General features: G+C 41.4%; 1 protein-coding gene across 7 annotated transcripts in view; it reads right to left on the bottom strand.

The window, feature by feature from the left end:
- RBM47 (RNA binding motif protein 47) overlaps positions 1-19,384 on the bottom strand; it is a 79,433-nt gene that overhangs the window by 8,374 nt on the left and 51,675 nt on the right. For 5 of the 7 annotated variants that reach the window (XM_085059105.1, XM_085059100.1, XM_085059101.1 and 2 more), the window contains one exon: positions 382-1,541. In XM_085059105.1, the coding sequence (XP_084915231.1) occupies positions 382-1,510 (1,129 nt within the window). In that variant the 5' untranslated portion in view covers positions 1,511-1,541. Of the gene's footprint in view, positions 1-381; positions 1,542-13,037; positions 13,188-13,640; positions 13,770-19,384 lie in introns of those variants that run through there. The other 2 variants (XM_085059106.1, XM_085059104.1) reach the window with 2 other exon arrangements.

Genomic DNA, 19,384 nt, shown 5'->3' with positions numbered 1-19,384 from the left:
AGGAGACATCAGAAGCTGGAATCCTTAGACTTCCTCAGACCTAGTACAACACTCATAAAACCCAGATCCCTTTCCTCCCCATCCCATGCTTGGTCTGTTAGCTCATTCTTAACCATATATTTGACACCTGTCTCATACAAGCCTCTACATTAGCAATTATTGACAGATAAATACACTTTGTGTAGTCATAAACTAAAGTAAGATCAAACTTTAGAAAGAAGTTTAGAAGATCAAAAACTGTCAAGAAATATGACAAAAAGACCTATAAAAGAGTATTAAGAAAAAATTGCATAGCACTAGCTGTCCTTTAGCTGAGGCAGACCTCTTGCATCAGCCTGAGATCAAACCTGCCCAACACATCCCCTAATTGTGCTTACTAACCTTTCACAAAGTAATCTCTGTTGGGCCCGATCAAGGCATTGTATGGATATCCATAGTATGCTAGTGTGTATGGATCACAAGAGTAAACATAGTTAGGTTGCTGAGTTACTTCGGAAGTTGCTGCAGCTCCTCCTTTTGCTGCTTTCTGGTAGCGAGTGTACTGCTCCTTGTCTACTGGCTTGGCCAAAGTAACCTCCAGGCATGAGCCTTCTAGTTCAACACCATTAAGGTTGTTCATGGCATGAATGGCATCTTCCCTGGTTGTAAAGTGCACAAAGGCATAATCACGTATTTTTTTCACTCTCTCTACACAGCCAGGGTTAAACTGACCAAACACCTTTTTAATGGTGTCCTCTGTGGTCTCAATCATTAAATTCCTCACATATAGGATTTTAACAGTCTCCATGACATCTTCATCCACATCTATCTCTGGTTCTGCCCAGTCAACAGCAATTTGATGTCCCCACAGTTGGATCCTTCCTGGCATGAGTTTCCTCCTGGCCATGGCTGCTGCTCGATGGCTCTCATACTCCACGAAGGCGAAGCCTCTGTTCTTCATCTTGTCTGCGGCGCTGGCATACACGATGACATCCAGCACGCCTTCTGTCACCTTGGCGATCTCTTCCAGGATCTCCTCTCTCTTCTTCATCTTGGGAATGCCTCCGATGAAGAGCCGGCAGTTATCCACACTGCAGCACACACCCAGCAGCCTGCCGGGGCGGATTTCATAGTTGTTCAGCTCCCTGACGGCACGCTTCGCCTCATGCTTCTGTGTGTACATCACGAAGGCGTAGCCGCGGTTCTTCCCATCAAAGTCCATCATCAAGCGCATTTCGTAGATGCGGCCGACAGACTCGAACACGGGCACCAGCTCATCTTCGTAGACATCGCGGGGGATTTTGCCCACAAAGACTTCGCAGCCGCGAGGAGGGTGCAGGCCCTCCCAGCCGGGAGGAGGGCCCCCATACTTGCGCTGCCCGTTCTCCTGGATCATACTGTATCCTGTGCGGGCCATGAGGGCCAGCAGAGCTGCCTCGTTGGGCGCACCAGCAACGCCTTCAGGGACTTTTGTGGTGGCCACATTGGTGGAATCATTGTTCATCCTTGCAGTGGAATCCTCAGCGGTCATGGTGTCAAACTCATTCACAGCGTGATAAAACCTGGGCAAATGAAGAAGGAGGACACTCGTTAAAAGCCGTTAGCTACAATCAGAATTCCATCTCTGTCTTTCGCTTTTTTGTAGTTCTGCAATTTTGTTTTTCAAACTGGGACTAAGGCTACAGAAAAACAGAGGAACAAGCCACACCAGCCTGAGGAGTGGTACTGCTAGTGCATTCTGGGCATAGGCACTGCTCCTCTTTGAGGGAAGTGCATGAGGATCACCTGCCCACACCTCCCAGGCATCAAGAACTGCTGTCACAGGACACCAAAGCCACATGAATGGGTGACACCAAGTGTCTCAAAATCTTAAGACCTTTGGGAGCCTTGTCTCCTCTTTGAAATGGTAGGAAGGAGATCACACAGAATCGGGAGAGGGAAGATACTGACAGAAAGTCAATGGTTGGTTCCCACCTACAGAGCCCTCTCCTCCCTCTCAGCCACTCATCAGTTAACCAATTTACTCCTGAACAGCACAAGCATCAGGTGCCATATTCCACGGTGAAAGGTGGCAAATGCTTGAGAAGCACCAGACACTGTTTCCATTTGATAACAACCCCTTGCTCCTCTAGACCTCCACAGTAACTGTCAGGTAGGAAACAATAAATTCACTTTAGCATTGGGGGTGGGGGACAATTTATGGTCTCTTGTACAAAGAGTGATCTGACAAGCTTCTGAGTTGCCTGCTGCTCATGTTATGTCTGACATGTTTGTCTCTTCCATTATTACAGTAAAACTTGAAAAAAGCTGAAGAGAATCACTCCTTTATGAGAGGCAGCTGGCTTTAGACCAAGTTCAAGACCACAGCACAGCACTGCAAATCAGCAAGACAAAGGCAAATTCTCAGAAACCCCATTCTGCATTTGAACACAGGCAGAGAGCAGGAAATGCAGACATACAAGAAATGACTGTGCTAATGACCAAAACTGCAAGACAGTGGGCTTTCTTTCTTACCACAATTAAATAAGACACTTTGGGACTCTGAGAGTTAGTTCATTGACTTTTAAAACTACAAAAGTCCATCAGACAATTTAATACAAGTGGTTGCATATGACATGGACCACTGCATTTTACTGTTATTTGCTCACTGGGTCCTACAGCATTTATCTGAGTAAATCATGTCTTGCACATGGAGCTTGGCTTTAAGGGATCAGAGAGCTGTAGACCCCACCACTTCCCTGTATGGCTTGTTTGCTAACCACTCCATCATACAAGTAAGTGCGCAGTATGTCTCATGAGAATTTGTCTGGCTTTAGCTTCCAGATAGGATTACTTGTTAAGCCTTTCTCTGGTAGACTAAAGAGTCTTTCAAGACCTCTGCTTACGCCTTGTAGTGATATTTAAGTCATTTAATCAAGACATAACTCTGTCTTTTGAATAAAACTTGCGGGCTGAGCTCACAATTAGTAATTTTTTCCCCTAAAATTCTTGGGTTTTGGTCTTTGGACATTTTTCTAAAGCTTCAACCTTTTTCACGTTTGTTATATACAGGGATGAAGATCATCCCTCCTTCTTCTCCACATGTCTCTGTATTGCCAAAGCCTGTTTCTTCACACCTTCTCACTAGCAAATCACATGGAATTGGGTGATTTTTTTCAATTTTAACCTCAAATCCTTTATAGAAGCACCACTTGGTGTGGTTATGTCCCATGTAGCAGGCATGGCTTGTGCTTAGTAGTCCTAAATGCCACAACCTTGCATTCAGCCCTATCCCAACTGCCTTTTGAGTAGATCCCACCTATTGAGCATTACACAATTGGCTCCTCCTCATTGTGTTTTACAACTCCATCAGTCTTTCCTTCACTGATTTATTTGTCAAGATTTGCATTTATCATCAGTTTGTTGACGGAACTGTCAAAATACACTGACCCTTATAGGACACTCTGCAAACCACCATAAAAAATGCTCCAAATCTCAGTTATTGAAAAAAAACCCAAAACCAAACCAAAAAACAAAAAAACAAACAAACAAACCCCAAAAAGTCAAAGCTTCAGACAGATTTGTTTATTCTCTATAGCTGTCTTATTCAGTGAAACACAGGTTTCTCTCTGTCCCACAAGGACTCAGATATATACCCTTTCATTTGAATGATTTGACAATTGCATTTGTTTCCATGTCGGAAGATCTTTGATTAGTACAGCAAGCCCAAGTCCACAAAAATATGGGCACAAAATTTAGGCATCTAAGTCTGATTTGTATGGTCCACAAAATCTATTTAAAACCTAATAACCTCATCACCTCAGATTTTTTTCAGTAAAGCTCCTGAGCTGCCCAGAAATGTGCTGGTCTGTACCCAGAGATGCCTCTGCACCAGCCAGGGCAAACATCACTGTACTTGCTTCATCTCCTAAATGCATTTGGGATTGGGAAACCAGACCTCTGAGCTTTGGTCTGTGGTAGGACCTGATCCTGCATGTGTTCTTGGGCCATGAGTGTTGCCTGCTGATGCTTCTGAGCCATTTTAATTTAAAAGTGTGAAGAGCAGAGGAGAAGAAAAACAAAGTGGAGGGCAGTAATAGTGATGCTGATACTCAGACAATACTCTAGAAGACATAATTTCTTTGAAGCCAGGTCTTTAACGGATAGCTTCTTGCTTTAAAATGCTGTTGATACATGTTTCTCTCAGATTCAAATGTTACCCTTTAGCAGCCAGACATTTTAATTTTATTCCTGGGAATTATTTGAAATAATTAAGAAAATTAAGGCAGAGTAAAACAGTTTCATTTTTCACTTGACAATTTGCTCCTAAAAGTGTAACTTCACCTTTAGTGGGAAATAATCATTACCTTACATGGGCCACCTGTTGGCAAGTGAAGTACTTATCACCCCAAGTTTGGCTAAGTTTAAAAATTAGCAATTCCATTCAAACCACCAGTTTTAGGTCAACTTACAAAACACATCTCTATATTCTGTCATCTGCAGGGCTCTGTATCTGGGGCTATGGTCTGGAAAGCTACAGATGATCACTGGGATGGTGGAGTGAGGGGAGATGAAGCAGAATCTCCCCTGACCTCCACAAACCAGCTGGTATTTTGGTGGCCATGCAGGGGATGGCATGTTCTCCAGCACTTTGCATTACACCAGCAGGATGATTTCTCATACTGGAAGTTGTACTTGAAGCTGCTTCTTAGTGCTGCTGGCCATCTTTGCTGCACAGTGCCACACACACTGTGTTTGTCATAGGGCAAAATTAAAAATTCCTTGTGAACTTAAAGTGCATTTATCCCCATGTAATTTACTGGGAATCAAGATTCATGATCAAATGTGGTTTGGGTTTTTTTTCTCCCTGCAGCTGCATAGAGCTGGGTTTCATAAGTAGGTACTACCTAAGAAAGTTATAGAGCCCATATAGCCCTAATTGTTGTAACTAAATACACTCTTAACAATTTATACATTGCCACATTATACAATCAACACCTTTACAAAGTTCAGATATCATCTACCTTGACAAGAAAATGCATGGGCTGTCTGGTCTGAGAGCTCTTCTCCCCTACTGATACTGCTTTACAAAATGGGCTACCAACACAATCTAACCTTTTTTAGATTGAAATGCAATCTGCCTCAAGAAAAGTTTTCAAAAATACAAATTTCCAAAGTGTTCAAATCTACTTGTGCATTTTTTTAATCAACAGTAAACTTCTCATGAAACTTGCCACCATGTATTGCAGGTGTACACAAGCCAAGGGCTAGTATTATGGATCTAGTGCCCTTAATATAGCCAAGCTGATTTCTAACATCCAATATGTGAGATTAATGCTAGAAGACGCAAAAATTTAATTTCCATTAAAATGCAGTATATTGTGAAATATAAATCCTTGATTTCTAGTCTCTGAGGAGGAAGGTACACCTGTTCTTGATAACATAGATTCATAAAGGACAAACAAAAATATTTCTAGCAAGAAAGGCTGTGTTTTGAAGACAACTAAGTTTTAAATTACTCATTATCAGGACTGAGACAAATCTTTGGCTTCTTCTCAGAAAAAGATAAATGCTGCTTAGTTGTTCAATGCCATATTAGATGGAAGCTCACATCTGCCAGCCTACCAGGAGCAAGGCTTATGAGCCCCTCTGTTCAGCATCTCTGCTCCAGAGACTCTTCCTTGCACAGGTGAATTCTCAGACATCTACCTTTCACTGAAACCATTCAAGTTTTGCTTCACCTTGCTTATGAAACTCCTCCTGTGGCTGCTAATAGTATGGGCGTAAATTGTTCTTGCCCTAAACATTAATTACCTTCTTTTAAAAGGTATTTTTTTTCCACATCCCAAAATGTTAAATGGCAAACTTACTGTGTTGGCAGTGACTGACCTAAACATACTGTGAGCAGGCTGATCAACTGAGGCAGGTCTTTTATTAAGTAGAAATACCACACCTTGATTAACAACAATACAGGCCAAATGGTGATGTCCCTTGTCCCAGGGCAAAGGCAGCTTGGGGCCCCAGCAAGAAAGCAATGCCCAAAGTCCACATACCAACTTATCCCTGGGTTAGTCCAGCACTGGGCACTGCCCTGTGAAGTTAGGCAGACACGTGTTCCTCTGTTGATCCTAGTGTGGTCAAGAAGGCTTTTACAAACACAGGGACACAGCCAGTGTCCTTGTGGCAGCACTGTGTGTCCACTTCACTCATGTGCTCCTATAAAATAAGGTTGTTTATGTTTGGACTTAATTCATCCCTCCAAGTTTTGTGTTACGTAGGTTTAGTGGCATCATGTGTCCTTCTGAAGGTGACACAACTGCCAGCAGTCACAAAGCCCAAGTAGAGATGCCAGCACCACCACAGGCAACAGGAGAGACCAGGGAGATCTGCTGGCTCCATGATAACTGTCCAGGGGAGGGATGGGGACACCTGTGCCCCATCTGCAGACTCCATTGAACTGACAGGCCATGTCCTCATGGACACTGCACAGCTGCTGCTTCCTTCAAGAAACTGCCGCAGTTTTGCATTTTCAACCACAACTGCTGCAGAGGGAAAGACGGTTGCTGAAATTTCAAATACACCCTGTTGGCAGAGGGAAATAACAGCAACCTGTTTAAATGTGACCTTCCTAGTATTTTAGTTGAATTAATAAGGGAAAATGTTGATCCTGATGATGATGATAGGCAGCAGCTCTAAAAGCATGGCTGTCATTAAAATTCTTTATTTTCAAATCCTGACTCTATTCTCATGACAACTTTATATTCATAAAATGCATACAAAACCAACAGCTTACTAAGAACAATAGTGTAACTTTATCACAAACATCAGACACCCCAGAAATTCTCCTGCTGAAAACACAGTTTGCCTGTTTAAGTATCTATTGGCTGAACAGAAAAATTCAATGGCCTCATAAATTCTAAAAATGGTAGTGACTTGTGCATTGCTTCAAGTGTCATGAGCAAGTTACCTCCCCATTTAAAGATAACTATAGTATCATTATACATCACTTTGCTCTTTCTTGGCAAGACTGTCACTCTTTTCCTCCTCATTATTTGCATAAATGAACTGACCAAGCAGGTGTCTTTGAAAATGTTGCCAAAGATAAGCCATAGCATGCTCAAATGCAGCATCCAGAGCCAGTGTGGTTTTCAACAGGCATTGGACCACACTTGGTTACCTACATTCTGCCATTAATGAAATGCAAATGTCCAGAGTTGAAACTTGTGGTGGGTCAGACCAAGTGAGTGCAACATTTCAGCATAGCTTTTAGGCCAAGGACCTTTTCTGAACATCTTTCAGGCAGGAAAGAGAAGGTTACTAGGGATGGATGATGTCTTCACCCTTTTACAAAATACCTGAGGCCAACAGGCCACGACAATGTCTGCAGTGTGTCAGACACACTTCTTTACCTACAGCTGAACTGGGTGAAGAAGTTGTCCTAGGCTAGGTGAAACATTTTGAAAAGGTGGATTTCCCTGATCTGGATCATTTTGGCAAAACTCTGTGGAAAAAGTGGTGAATAGCGTCAGTAGACCTGAAGGGACAGGAACATGGGCTGGCAAGAGACTTGATGAGCAGCTCGTGGTGAGCAGCTTGGAAGAAAGCAAACCCAGAGGTCATTGACAATGACACGTCTGCTGTGCAAGATATCCTGCTGCCAGCACTGCTAAAGCACTGCTTATTCTCAGCATCATCTGTGGCCCAAATTAGGTCATCGAATTTGTCTCTCTCCAGCAAGGAAGGGACCTTTTGGCTCAGGTGCTGTATGGAACACAATGAGACATGTATGGAACAGCATTTGCTGCACCACGTATTTCCCATGTATGTTCAGACCAGAGCATGTACAAGCAGAGGCTCTCCACCCACCAGAAGTACTAAGAGAGCAACACTGCAAGTACCTGTGAGGTAGGACAAAACCAGCCTACAAAATCCTGAGGCTAGTTGCTGAAATTAGGACAAAAGGAAACAGCCTGAAGTTGCACCAGGGAAGGAAAGATTTCTTCATCGAAAGGGCTGTCAAGCACTGGAACAGGCTGCTCAGGGATGTGGTTGACCCACCATCTCTGGAGGTATTTTAAAGACATGTAGATGTGGCACTTAGGGACATGGTTTAGTGGTGGACTTTAGAGTGTTTGGCTAACAGTTGGACTCAATGATATTAGAGCTCTTTTCCAAACTAAAGGTTCTAAGATTTTATGAATTTCCCACTTCTGCTATGGCGACACTTGTCATCCTAATCTAGAGCCTATCATCAGAGTTCTGACCACTGATTTAATTGCAAGAGTTCGTGTTTCATGCTTAAGCTTCAATTGTATTCTGGTCAGTTAGTCATGTTGCCTTTGTACGGGGCAAGTTAATGTTCTGGGCCTGAAAAGCAGTTTTCAGGGTGGATTTACTGCAGAGGGTCTGTGCTCAGTTTTCAGTTGCTTAAACTTGCCCTGAGTGACCTAAGCATGTTAAAAATGGTTGGTTACATTTAAAACTCACCAAAATCTGTTGACTTTGACTTTGGATTAGCATCGAAGAAAGAAACAGAAAATAAAGTGTGATGTTTCTACCACTACTCACATCTAGCACTACTCCCCTGACGTCAGTTATGAGACTTAATGGCTGCAATAGGAATATATTTAAGAGAGTGATGAGCACTACAGAAAACCCTGCTTTAAAGGTCTTGCAGGGACAGGTTATGTACTCCAGACACCAATCAAAAGCAATGTATCTGGCTTAAAAAATTGTAACAAAATGACAAGAAATCAGATCTTTTGCTTCTTGCTCCTTTTTGGGAAGAAAACACCTGAAATTATTCTGTAAATTAACATCCTGGAATTTCCCAGGTTAATACTTGAATGCTAATCAGATAATCCTTCCTAAAGGCCAACAATTGGCTACATCTTCAAACTAGGACTTGAAGGTTAAACTTCTTATTTTAATCATTGTCATTAGAAAAATAACATTATATAACATTAGATCATGGATCTAATTCTCTTAACCACATTATACTAGTTCCTTTAGCCTATTAATCTTACCTCACAGCAATTTTATGTACAAGTTTAAAAATTGAGCTAAAATTATGATTCCCATAAAAGATAAAGTCACCTTGTATTGTGCAAACTTCCTGTCTGTTCTGTTCTCAGTCCTCTCTGCATCTTTCTACAGTGTATTTAATCTTGTGTGTGATCCACTTGCATTACCCATATGCACTACCAATGCCTAGCAGTGAATATTCCCAGGGTGAAGGTCCCTCAACGACCTGACCTCCTGCTTAAAAACTGCAAAAATTATTTCAATGAGATGTGAGTGATGATATTTCAAATAATAAAATAAGAAAACATTCCTGAGTGTAGCTTTTTTTCTTGCAATGGCTTTTTGATGATCACTAATCAAAAAGAGTTCATGAATATATGGTTTTGCCATGCAAGGATGGACCCATGCTGATGAAAAAGTTATTGATGTACCACAGCACCACCAACACCTGGAGCATCCTACTAACATGACCCTGCTTCTGCAATGTGAATTCTGTTAATGCAATGTGTGTTTCTTGAGTGTTTTTATGCTACTGCAGTGCCAAACCAGTCACCTCAACTTAAATCAGTTCTGAAGGAAGTTTGGGTAAGCAAAACCCAGTCTCCTCCCTTATTTTATAATGCACTTTTCTGCGAGTCATTCAGAACTTTATCCAACAAGCTGTGTAACCCTTTTGTTGTCCTTTTTACCCCAGCTCCATCTTTTACCCACTCTAATTCAAACTAATTCATAACTCTCACCTATTTTGATAGGACTTGTTACTGGCTGAGGCTGAAGTTATTACCCTGCAAAACACTGAAACTACATGTTGAGGAAAACTGAGAAGATGAGAGATGGTTTGTGTAATCACTCTTATTAGCTGTCTAAATCAGGAAACGGCACAACTTTTCCCTTCTCCCCAGATTCCCATATTTCAATCTAGTCAACAAAGTCTATCATTACCACGATCAGACAGGAAAACGTCATATATAAATTTAAATGTCTTTCCTATTCTGGATGAGCTGTACTTGATGGGAAACTTTTTGCAGTGTTTCTTTACCACAAATGCAATTAAACACTGTTCTCTGCAGAGATGCTGATACAGGTAAGTGTATCCTCCTCATTAACTGTCTGCTTTAGAAAGAATTCTGCTTGGAAAGGGAGAAAAGTTTCATTCAGGAGCTCACAAGCTTTTGCCATAAGAAACACAGGAAAAGCAGTGTTCTGCAACTGAAAAACAAAACCACAACTGGACACATCTGTTAATTATTAAACAGGAAAGATAACACATTCACCTATTTCACTTCTTGCCCTTCTGAAGAAAAATCTTATATATGAACACGGTAATTTACATCAATAATTGAAAATGTCTGTCAAAGGCTTTGCTGAACTCTGTGGAATAGGGATATACATGCACTGGCTTATTTGTTGGTATAACACAGGACACTTTATCTATCTGTCTGTCTACATAAACATTACAGTAATATGTTCCACTCTGCAGAGAACCAAGAATATCTTAAAAAGTTTGCAACCTACACTTGTCTTTTCAGCTTTTCTGATCAAACCTTTTCAGCTAACTCTCACAGAGATCCCAGAATGAAACATAACACATCATGCCTGTTCATATAAAGTCTACTCGCTCCGTAAAATTTATTACAATAAAAATAGCTTCAGAGTTTTCAGTTTGCCCGAATCCCATGCACTACTTTTATTGCAACATTCTTAGCTTTGTGTATACCACGTGAACACTGCAACAACAGGGGGCCCAACCTGCAGCCCTGCTTTCAGCAGGAGGCAGAGATTCCAGGGAAAGCTGAAAGTGGCTCAACGTGTTCCCTCCCCCTCAGGTCACAGAAATGAAAATCAACATAAAGCAAACCGCAGTTGGGATGTGAATGTTCGCTGCTGAAAGTACATTAAACTCAAAGCATTTGGCTTAGTCAGTGGCTGGGGTTTTGTTCTTTTTTTTTTTCCTTTGTGCACTGACATTTGACCCTTTTTATAATATGCACCTTGCACCACTGAAACCCAGTTAGTTATTAATTAAATTCAGGTACCAATGGCTGACTTGTACATATCACCATTTTAACTGCCTGGCGTTGCCCGTGCGTGGAGGAGTGGGGGCTGGAAGGCAATCGTCTATCCCGTGAAATTCTGTCATATCGGCAGAACGGAGCTGCAAAGTGCAGCAATTTGTACCTGACCTCTGATCTAAGAAGTTTGTACAGACCTTTGAACGTTGGATTGGAGAATTGAGAAACAAGGTTTACAAGTACAAGGAAGAGATTGCCAGCACTCGTTACCTGTGTTATGTTAATATTATAAATTAAAAAAAAATGTTTAACCAAGGCAGGAACTCTCTCGGGGGCACCATTCCTGTGCTGGGTTAATTCAAGACAATATAAGTCTACTGAAATTACAGTTCACTTGGAAATACCTATGGTTTTGAAATGAAATTTCTGTTCACTCCAGAAAAGGAGTGGGATTTGAGACAGATATCATTTGAAATTCACCTTTTATTGACCTTAAGTGAAAGTTGTTTTTTTTTTTTTAATTAAAAGCTGAAGAAAGAAGACAAGGATCATTTGATTCAATATAATTTCTTCAGCAATGGAGCTGAAATGCAGAATTTAAAAGAAATTATTAAAAAGAATAGCAAAATGGCTACTCCTTTGTTAACTTTATTTTTATGCAACATATTATCTAATCTTGGTTATACAGTGCAGAGCATATGAGAAACACATGGAAAAATAATCAAACCAACAATATTACAACAAGTTCTTGATAGACAGTCATGTGGCCTTGTCTTGACGAAGAAAAAGGACACGTTTTGAAGTTCTGTTGGATTAACTGTGTCAATTTCATTTAAAAACTCTCTCAACTCTCATGCACACTGGCAAGGTCTTTGGTGCTATCAGCTGTCAGCTAACACCAACATGCACCACCGCAGACTGCATTGGGTGTGAAGGCCTTCAGAGAGCAGCTGTGATAATATGATTGGCAAAGATGTCTTTTCTGCAGCCCAGCCTGTCAGGAGCACGGCAGGGGATGGCAGTAACATTTGCCACGACATCCCTCACATGTTCTGAGCACAGGGTGTCATCCATGGCAAGCTTGGGTGTGCAAAAGGAGAGGGAATGCTTGACAGACACATTTTGAATCATGGCTTCAATACCACCTGGCTCAGGACAGGACACCATTATATACAAATACTGCCTCTGGTCCACATGTAGAGTGACATTTTTGTCATTGGTTTTAGTTGAACCTTACTTTCAACAACTACATTTATTTTTTTCCTGGTTTAGGTTCAAACTTCGCTATTGTTATCAGCATTGGCCCCAATAAAACAATAAATGAATAATTAAATAAATAAGGGTGAACAGATTAAGGTCACATGTCCAATGTCATATACAAGTCTTACACATTTCACATGCTGCTTAAATAGAATATGAATAGAATAATATCAAAGCTGACTTTCTTAAAATGCTGTCAAATTTTAAGTATGCAGATTAAGTTATATAGATTCATTTGTATAAATAATACTTGCATGTATACCCTGTTTACTTAAACCATCCTAGCCATCTTCAATCTACAAGCCCCAAATTCTGCACCAAAAGCTGATAACCCATTTTAATGTTTCATTCGTCTATGTCAATCTCTTGGAAAAACAGAAAAAGTACAATGTGGCACAGACAATGGCAGAGACAGACTTACTGAAAACACAATGTCAAGCAGTTGCAATTGACTACCTTTCACTTCATTAGTTTAAGATAGCAAAAACAGTATCTCTGGAACATGATTTTGTTTTCTTCTGTCTAAAAGACCAGGGTTTTAGTGTTCATTGTTCTGACACTAATTTTGGTATTTGCTGTGCAAATTCTTTTAGATATTCACATGTTGATCTCACAGTTCAATCTTGCAAGCAATTGCTTCATTCTCAAACAACTCCTTAGGACCCTCTAAAGGAAGACAAAACCCCAAACCCATACCTTGATGATGACACACTTTTGGTCTCAACTCCCTGATAAATGAAAACTAGATAAAAAGCCCTACAGAGCAAACAAGATTTCCCTTACCTCTCTGCTCCTGCGATCGAAGTGCAACAGGTTAAGAGGACTCACGCCTTTGCCCGAGCAACCTTTCTTCCTAATGGCTAGAGCTGTGCAACCTGGTTATACAGTTTATGCATCTCTTTATTGGCCAGCGAGCGTTAGCCATTTAAATTCCTTGGGAGTCATTTGTTAAGGGCTCTTAGGCTGAGGCTAAGTGGGTGGGACGGGAGGGAGAGGGGATGTTAGTGCTGCCAGACGCAGAGAGCTCTCCAAAGTGGTTTGAAGATTAATAGAAAACTATCTGCAACGAAGGGATCTGTGGAGGGAGGGCTGAGTCCAATCTTCAGGGAAGCATAGGTAAGAGAAACTGTAACATTTTCGCAGGTAAGAAGAATTTGAAGAGAAAGATTTCATTCAAAATTCAAAACTTGGATAAAAGGGAGTGAAACATGTACAAACAACTCCTTCCTAGCACAAGGCGTTGTGCAAATAGCTTGGGTTACTCACAACAGATAAGATAAGAAAAGGGCATATTTTGCTTGACTGCATGAGGCTTTTCCAGCGAAATATATATATTTTTTTATGTGTGTCCAGCAAAATATCCCAGGCTGTACTAAATCAATTTACCTTTGTTTGTAGGAAAAGCAAGGGGTCTGCAGCTCCTGGAGTGAGAAGCAGATTTACTGATCATGTCGGCGGTGGGACGGTAGGAATAACTCAGCCTGTGCCGCGTACCCGACATGCACTGTGTCAGCAGTAAACACGGAAACTCCAATGTGTTTGCTCAAAAGGAAAAAAAGCACCTGGTGCAGAAGTAAAAGCACAGGGGTGGTAAAACATGATTCATGACAGTAGAAATGGTCTGTACATAACAACGGAGCATTAGGCCCTGGGAGCACTTAGGCAAAGCAAACAACACACCTTCTCAAGCAGCCAAGAGGAGGAACTGCTCTGAAACACTCTTTGGATGATAGATTTGCCCGGTTGGCAAGCAGTGTGCACAACCAGCCGGCGGGAGAAGAGGCAGCAGGGCATACCTTGGGAGACGGCGAGTTTCTGGGAGACAGATTGAAGAAGGTGAAAAGCAAACAGCATATTGCAGAAGCAAAACAACTACAGTTTGCAGTCCTTTCCCAGGTGTTTTTTACTGACATAGCCATTCCTTTCTCCTTTCTCTCATTTTTTTTACTTTTTTTTCCCCAAAAGAATAAAGGTCAGTCCAAACTTCCCAAACAGCACACAACCTCAGGGCATCCACATGTGCCGGGAGAAGTGTCTTAACCTCTCAATGACAAACCATAAACACCAGTATATTCTGCAGAGGAAGCACTGTCAGTTTGTGTCAGATGGTCCTACATAATAATTTATGAGTCCTCTGAGTCCTTTAGTCTGGGCATGTAAAACTTAAGGGACATCCTTATACTGCCAAGTAGGCTGGTCAATAGGGAAGAGGGGTAGGGGAGTCAGTGGGTGTAGAGATAAGCTCTCTAGTATTAGAAGGCTCCAAGTTAGAGAAATGCAGAGGATGGCAAAGATTGGCAAAAGCAGCACCTTTGTGGCAGCTTCTGAAAGCAAACAGGAAGGAGAGTTGTTCTACTTACACTGCAAACCAATGGGTGATTGCAATCACTCTGTTCTGGATTTTTATACTTGTTTATCCACTGTACTGTGGCTGTGGTGTGTTAGGCACTGTACAAACACACCTGGAGCCTGGATCCTGGTCCCAGAGTGCCGACAGCCCAAGTCTACTGTGCAAGTCTTTCATCTGCAGAATTCACCTCTGCAAATGTTAACCTGTTAGCTACAAGAGCTGCAGAGAAGCAGGTCCTGCCCTGCAGGCAGGGAAGCTGCAGCATGGAAATGTAAATGTTTTGCCCAAGACTATGGAAAGAATCAGTATCAAAACTAGGGATAAAATCTATGAGATTCTGCCAAAATCAAATCCACGCCTCAATCCCACTTGATCTCTATAAGAAAGTGAGTATAAAAAAATTAGCAGTTATGAATTTGCAAAATGCCATCAAATAATTGATTTTTAAAATTCAGTATCTTCCTCTTACTTTGCATTTTTCTGTTGGAAAACAAGTCAAACTTTTAGCCATAAGTATTGTAAAGTGGATCCTATTAGCTACAATTGTGTGTGTATTTGAAAGCCCAGAGAAGACTAATCTGGTGTAAGTGAAAAAGCACTGATGCTAGTGAGATGATGGGCTCATTTTCAGGAGGTTGTTCAATATACTGTGTCAATTAAGATCGTGTAGGAAGGCCTCTCAAACCCTTGGCTTTCATTTTACACTTTCACTTTTAGATGCATCTTGTTGTTAGTTTCCAAGTTATTTCCCCATGATTGTTTAAAGCAAAGATCATCAGCGGATCAAGCTGCTGCAGGGTATTTTGAGGTGTTATCATTCCCAATGGCAGAATTTAAAAATATACAAATTTTTCCTTCAGGCTGTGCTCTTATAAAGATCTTCAGAAATTTAGGCAGAATTCTGCAAGTGTGTGTCCCAGCTTTCCCTGACATTAGGCACCTGATTCTGATTTCCTTTGACTTCAAAACCACTGTGTTGATAATGATCACACGACTCTTCATATACCTCTTTACTGTGGCAAGTAAGGAAGAGTGGAAAAGTGTTAAAGGTGGAGCCATGTAAGCAGCAGGGAGGATGGATTCTATTTACACCACATGTTCCTCTCCATACAGTATCCATTGCTCTGGGGTAAAAATATAAGTACAACGTCTCTCCTAATGTACAGCTGAGTACGATGAATAAAACCCACCCTCTGTTACAATAATACCATATATATTCAGTTGCTTTGTCTTTTTAATTATTGACAGTGAAGCAGGGGCCAAATGCTAAGAGATGTGAAAGGGAGCAGTCCAGATCAGTCCATGCCCATGTTTCCCTTAGACCTTCCACTGCCTTCTATTCTTTCCTGTAGTGGGATTGCAGGTGAAAGGTTTTTCCTGAATAATTATTCTCCTGAATAAAGTGATAGAAAAGGCTGGAAATTTGAATAAATAGAATTATATTCATTGGAATATGATAATGCCTGTCAATGGGGACTTTCTCTCTGATGCAGAAAAGACTTCCAACGAGTTGGTGTTCTTCCCCTCAGCTGTTTCTCTTCTACAAGCAGACACATGAACTGGCCTTTACTGGTGGAGTGCACTGGGCTCCCCAGTGAGATGACACTGCACTAATGAAGCATTGGATCTGCCTTCTGAGATTTTTAGAAAGATCAAATCCAAATACTTTGAGACATCAAGAGGCTGACCACAGGCTCATCATTTTATTGGAGTGATGTCATTGTCTGGGTAAGAGTGAGTGGTTTTGATGATTATGTAGTAAATAGGTTTTCAGGAGATATTTAATGATGACAACATAGCATTATGTGACAGTGCAGACATGTGAGCAAGTGAAATGAGATGGGAGAGTAAGGAGCGAGAGCAATGGGTTGGCCTTCATGGTTTTATCTGGTCTTCAAAAAACTACTGAGAGACTGCAGTAGAATGAAATGGGAATGTACCAAATGAAGTATTTCACTGAAAGGATATATGAATCTAAGAGTGACCTGCAAGGTCTCTAATCTCAGTCTCAGAAAGTCTTTATCAGTACGTTCACACATAAACCCACTCACAAATTCTCAGTCACAATACAGTCACAAAAATTGGGATTTCATAATGTAACAAACAGCATTTTTTTCTCTTTTCTTTCACTTCCTTCTCTTTTTGACAAAACCACTTTGTATTTGGTGGAACAGGTTCCCACATGTTTATAGAACCATTTTATGGCCTCTTTGAATGTTTAAAGGGACAACACCACTTTATTTAAATGAATAACATGTTATTTTACACCTGTTCTTACACAATGTGAATTAATACAGCAGATTTTGTCATTTCTTGACTTTCCTAAGCTATTGCAGTCCAAAACCTGGGGATATCCTCCAAAGAACATAAAGTCTGTAACAGGTACAACAACACCTCTGGTTTTTTTCAGGCGGATAGTATATCACAAACATACTTATAATTGTATGTTTTAAACCAACTTTACCGTATAATCTCAAGAGATTTTCAGAGGTATTTAGGCACCCAGGTAAATGACTGGAGGCAACAGCTTTCCAAGCTCTCTGACACCAAGCCCATACTATGCATAACCCATGTCAATGTTTTGATCTTTACCTTGCCACATCACAGAGATGCCCTTTTAAAGACAGACTCCCCATCTGCTTTGCCAGCCAGCCACATGCCCTGTCCCACCATGGAGACGACAAAGTCATAGACCTGAAGGTGGAGTACCTATGGGGGAAATTTGGTCAAGGACACCTTGGGCTTTTCTGTTTTGTAGTCTTAGGCTTCTCTCATTCATGGGCAGTGGGAGTTGCTCTGATAACCTTTACAGTCATTAGGCAAAGGTTTTATTCTATTTTTAGCAAAAATCTATTTTATTGTCAATGAAAGTCAGCACAGGGAATCACTGTAACAGTTAGGCTCAGTTTCCCCATGTGGAATTTTGTGCTTCCATTTAAATTTGAAAGCAAGCTTTAGGTTCCAGAATGTAAGAAGACTAAATAAACCCATGGAGTGTAATAGGTTTTAATTAGCACACAAAATGGAAAAACAACAAGGTTTTCTTGTTTTTTGTTTTACATAGCCATAGCCATTACATTTCTGTGGCATGTTTGCTTTCCACTGAAATAAATACAGGGTGGGTTCTGGATAGATATGTCTACAAGGCAGGTTAATACAATAATTGCCTTTGGGTCCTAGGGTAAATAAAAAACACTGTATAGGAAAAAGGTTTTGCCCCCGCTAAGCTGATGTGGCTGCTCCAGACCACTGCTTCACACCACAGCTTCACAAACACATTAAACTGGTGCTGCCAGCATTGGGTCTCACTCCATGCTTCCTGCAGCCACCCTGTGCAGCCTCTGCATGTGCTGCCACAAGCGTTTGTGCAGCTGCACCATGCACACCACCTGACCACCTGTGCTGGCAGAGGGGTAAAAGAGGGTGGGACCTGTTCCTCCACCAGCACTGCTGGCTTAAAGCATTTGTCAGGTCACCAGCACTGAGCAAATTCATGGGAAAACAGGAAAAGGGTTTCTTTTAAAACCTGCTGAATCTAGTTTCACAGCACAACTCCTCCTCCGGACAGGCAGATGAGATTGCACAATGGGGTGAAGGAGAGCCTTTCTGTAACACCAAGGAGCTCACTGAACCACCCAGAGAGACGAGCAGGCAGAATAACAAATTGCTACTCTTTATAAGTTTGTATGCAGCTGGTGAATTTTAGCACTTGTAGCTGTTGGGAGACTGAAGGGCCTGGAGGAATCAAGGAAGGAGGGGCAGCACAGTAGTGTGAGATCAATAGGTCACTGAAAGGTACCTGGTGGCCACCTCCTGGGGCTAGCAGGGATATCCAACCAGCACAAGCCAATCATGTACCAACCAATTTTGATAATTAAAAGGTTTCTAGCAAACAACATTCTTGCTAGTTCCTTGCAGGGCCTTTTTGCAAAGAAAACCACAGGGTTTTGTAATACATGTTCATAAGAAGGAGAATAAAGACCTTCAAACTTATATTTACAGGTGGCTTTCAGAATCAGGGTATGAAAATGAGTGTGGTTAGCACACACAGTCCTTGTTTCCTCTCTTCCAGTAATTGCCCTGCTTTTTTACAACTCACAGTAGAATATAAGTATATTAAGGGAAAAACTCTTCCTCCAGCTGACAGACATCATCTCTTGTCGGGGCACAAGCTTTTCTATTTTTGTTCTTAATGTCTTATTGAAAATGAGACAATAAGCATCACACGGAAATTGTGTGTAAAAAGAGGTTTTCCAATAAGGAAACTGACACAGGGTCCTTTGGGAAGGCAAATTTATTTTTCTGCCTCCCAGTACCATGAAGGAAAATTTTAGACTACAGGAGCCTGAATGATCTGTTGGGGAATTTACAATGTCCATTAAGTCCAGCATCCCTTACATTACATTTTATTATATGTCCACAACTTCCATTTCTCAGAAAACTGATTTACTGCCAGGATTAGAAAAAGAAGTTTTGATGATGTTGGCAGAGTCTAAACTGCCATGCACAGCAAAGGCATCATTACCAGAGCAGCCTGTATTAAGCAGGCTAACCTTATACCAGCCCCCTGCTTGTTAGCACACCTGGGATGAGACTTCACAAGGAAGAAATCTGCTGTGACTGAGTCATCCATCAGCGGTGGGTGCTGCCATGAGTCAGGAGTGGGGTCACATCTCTTGGCCCATTGCATGGCAGACTTTGCCCATGTGGTCCAGCACAGATTCACCCATTGCCTTTGCCTTACCTAACCTCAGCCCAGCACTCTGGCCCTTCCTCTGCC

Source organism: Lichenostomus cassidix, chromosome 4 (assembly GCF_008360975.1).
Source record: "Lichenostomus cassidix isolate B80296 chromosome 4, HeHo_3.0, whole genome shotgun sequence".
Classification (NCBI taxonomy): domain Eukaryota; kingdom Metazoa; phylum Chordata; class Aves; order Passeriformes; family Meliphagidae; genus Lichenostomus; species Lichenostomus cassidix.
The sequence above is the reverse complement of the archived record's forward strand: the minus strand, read 5'-3'. Positions and strand labels throughout refer to the sequence as shown.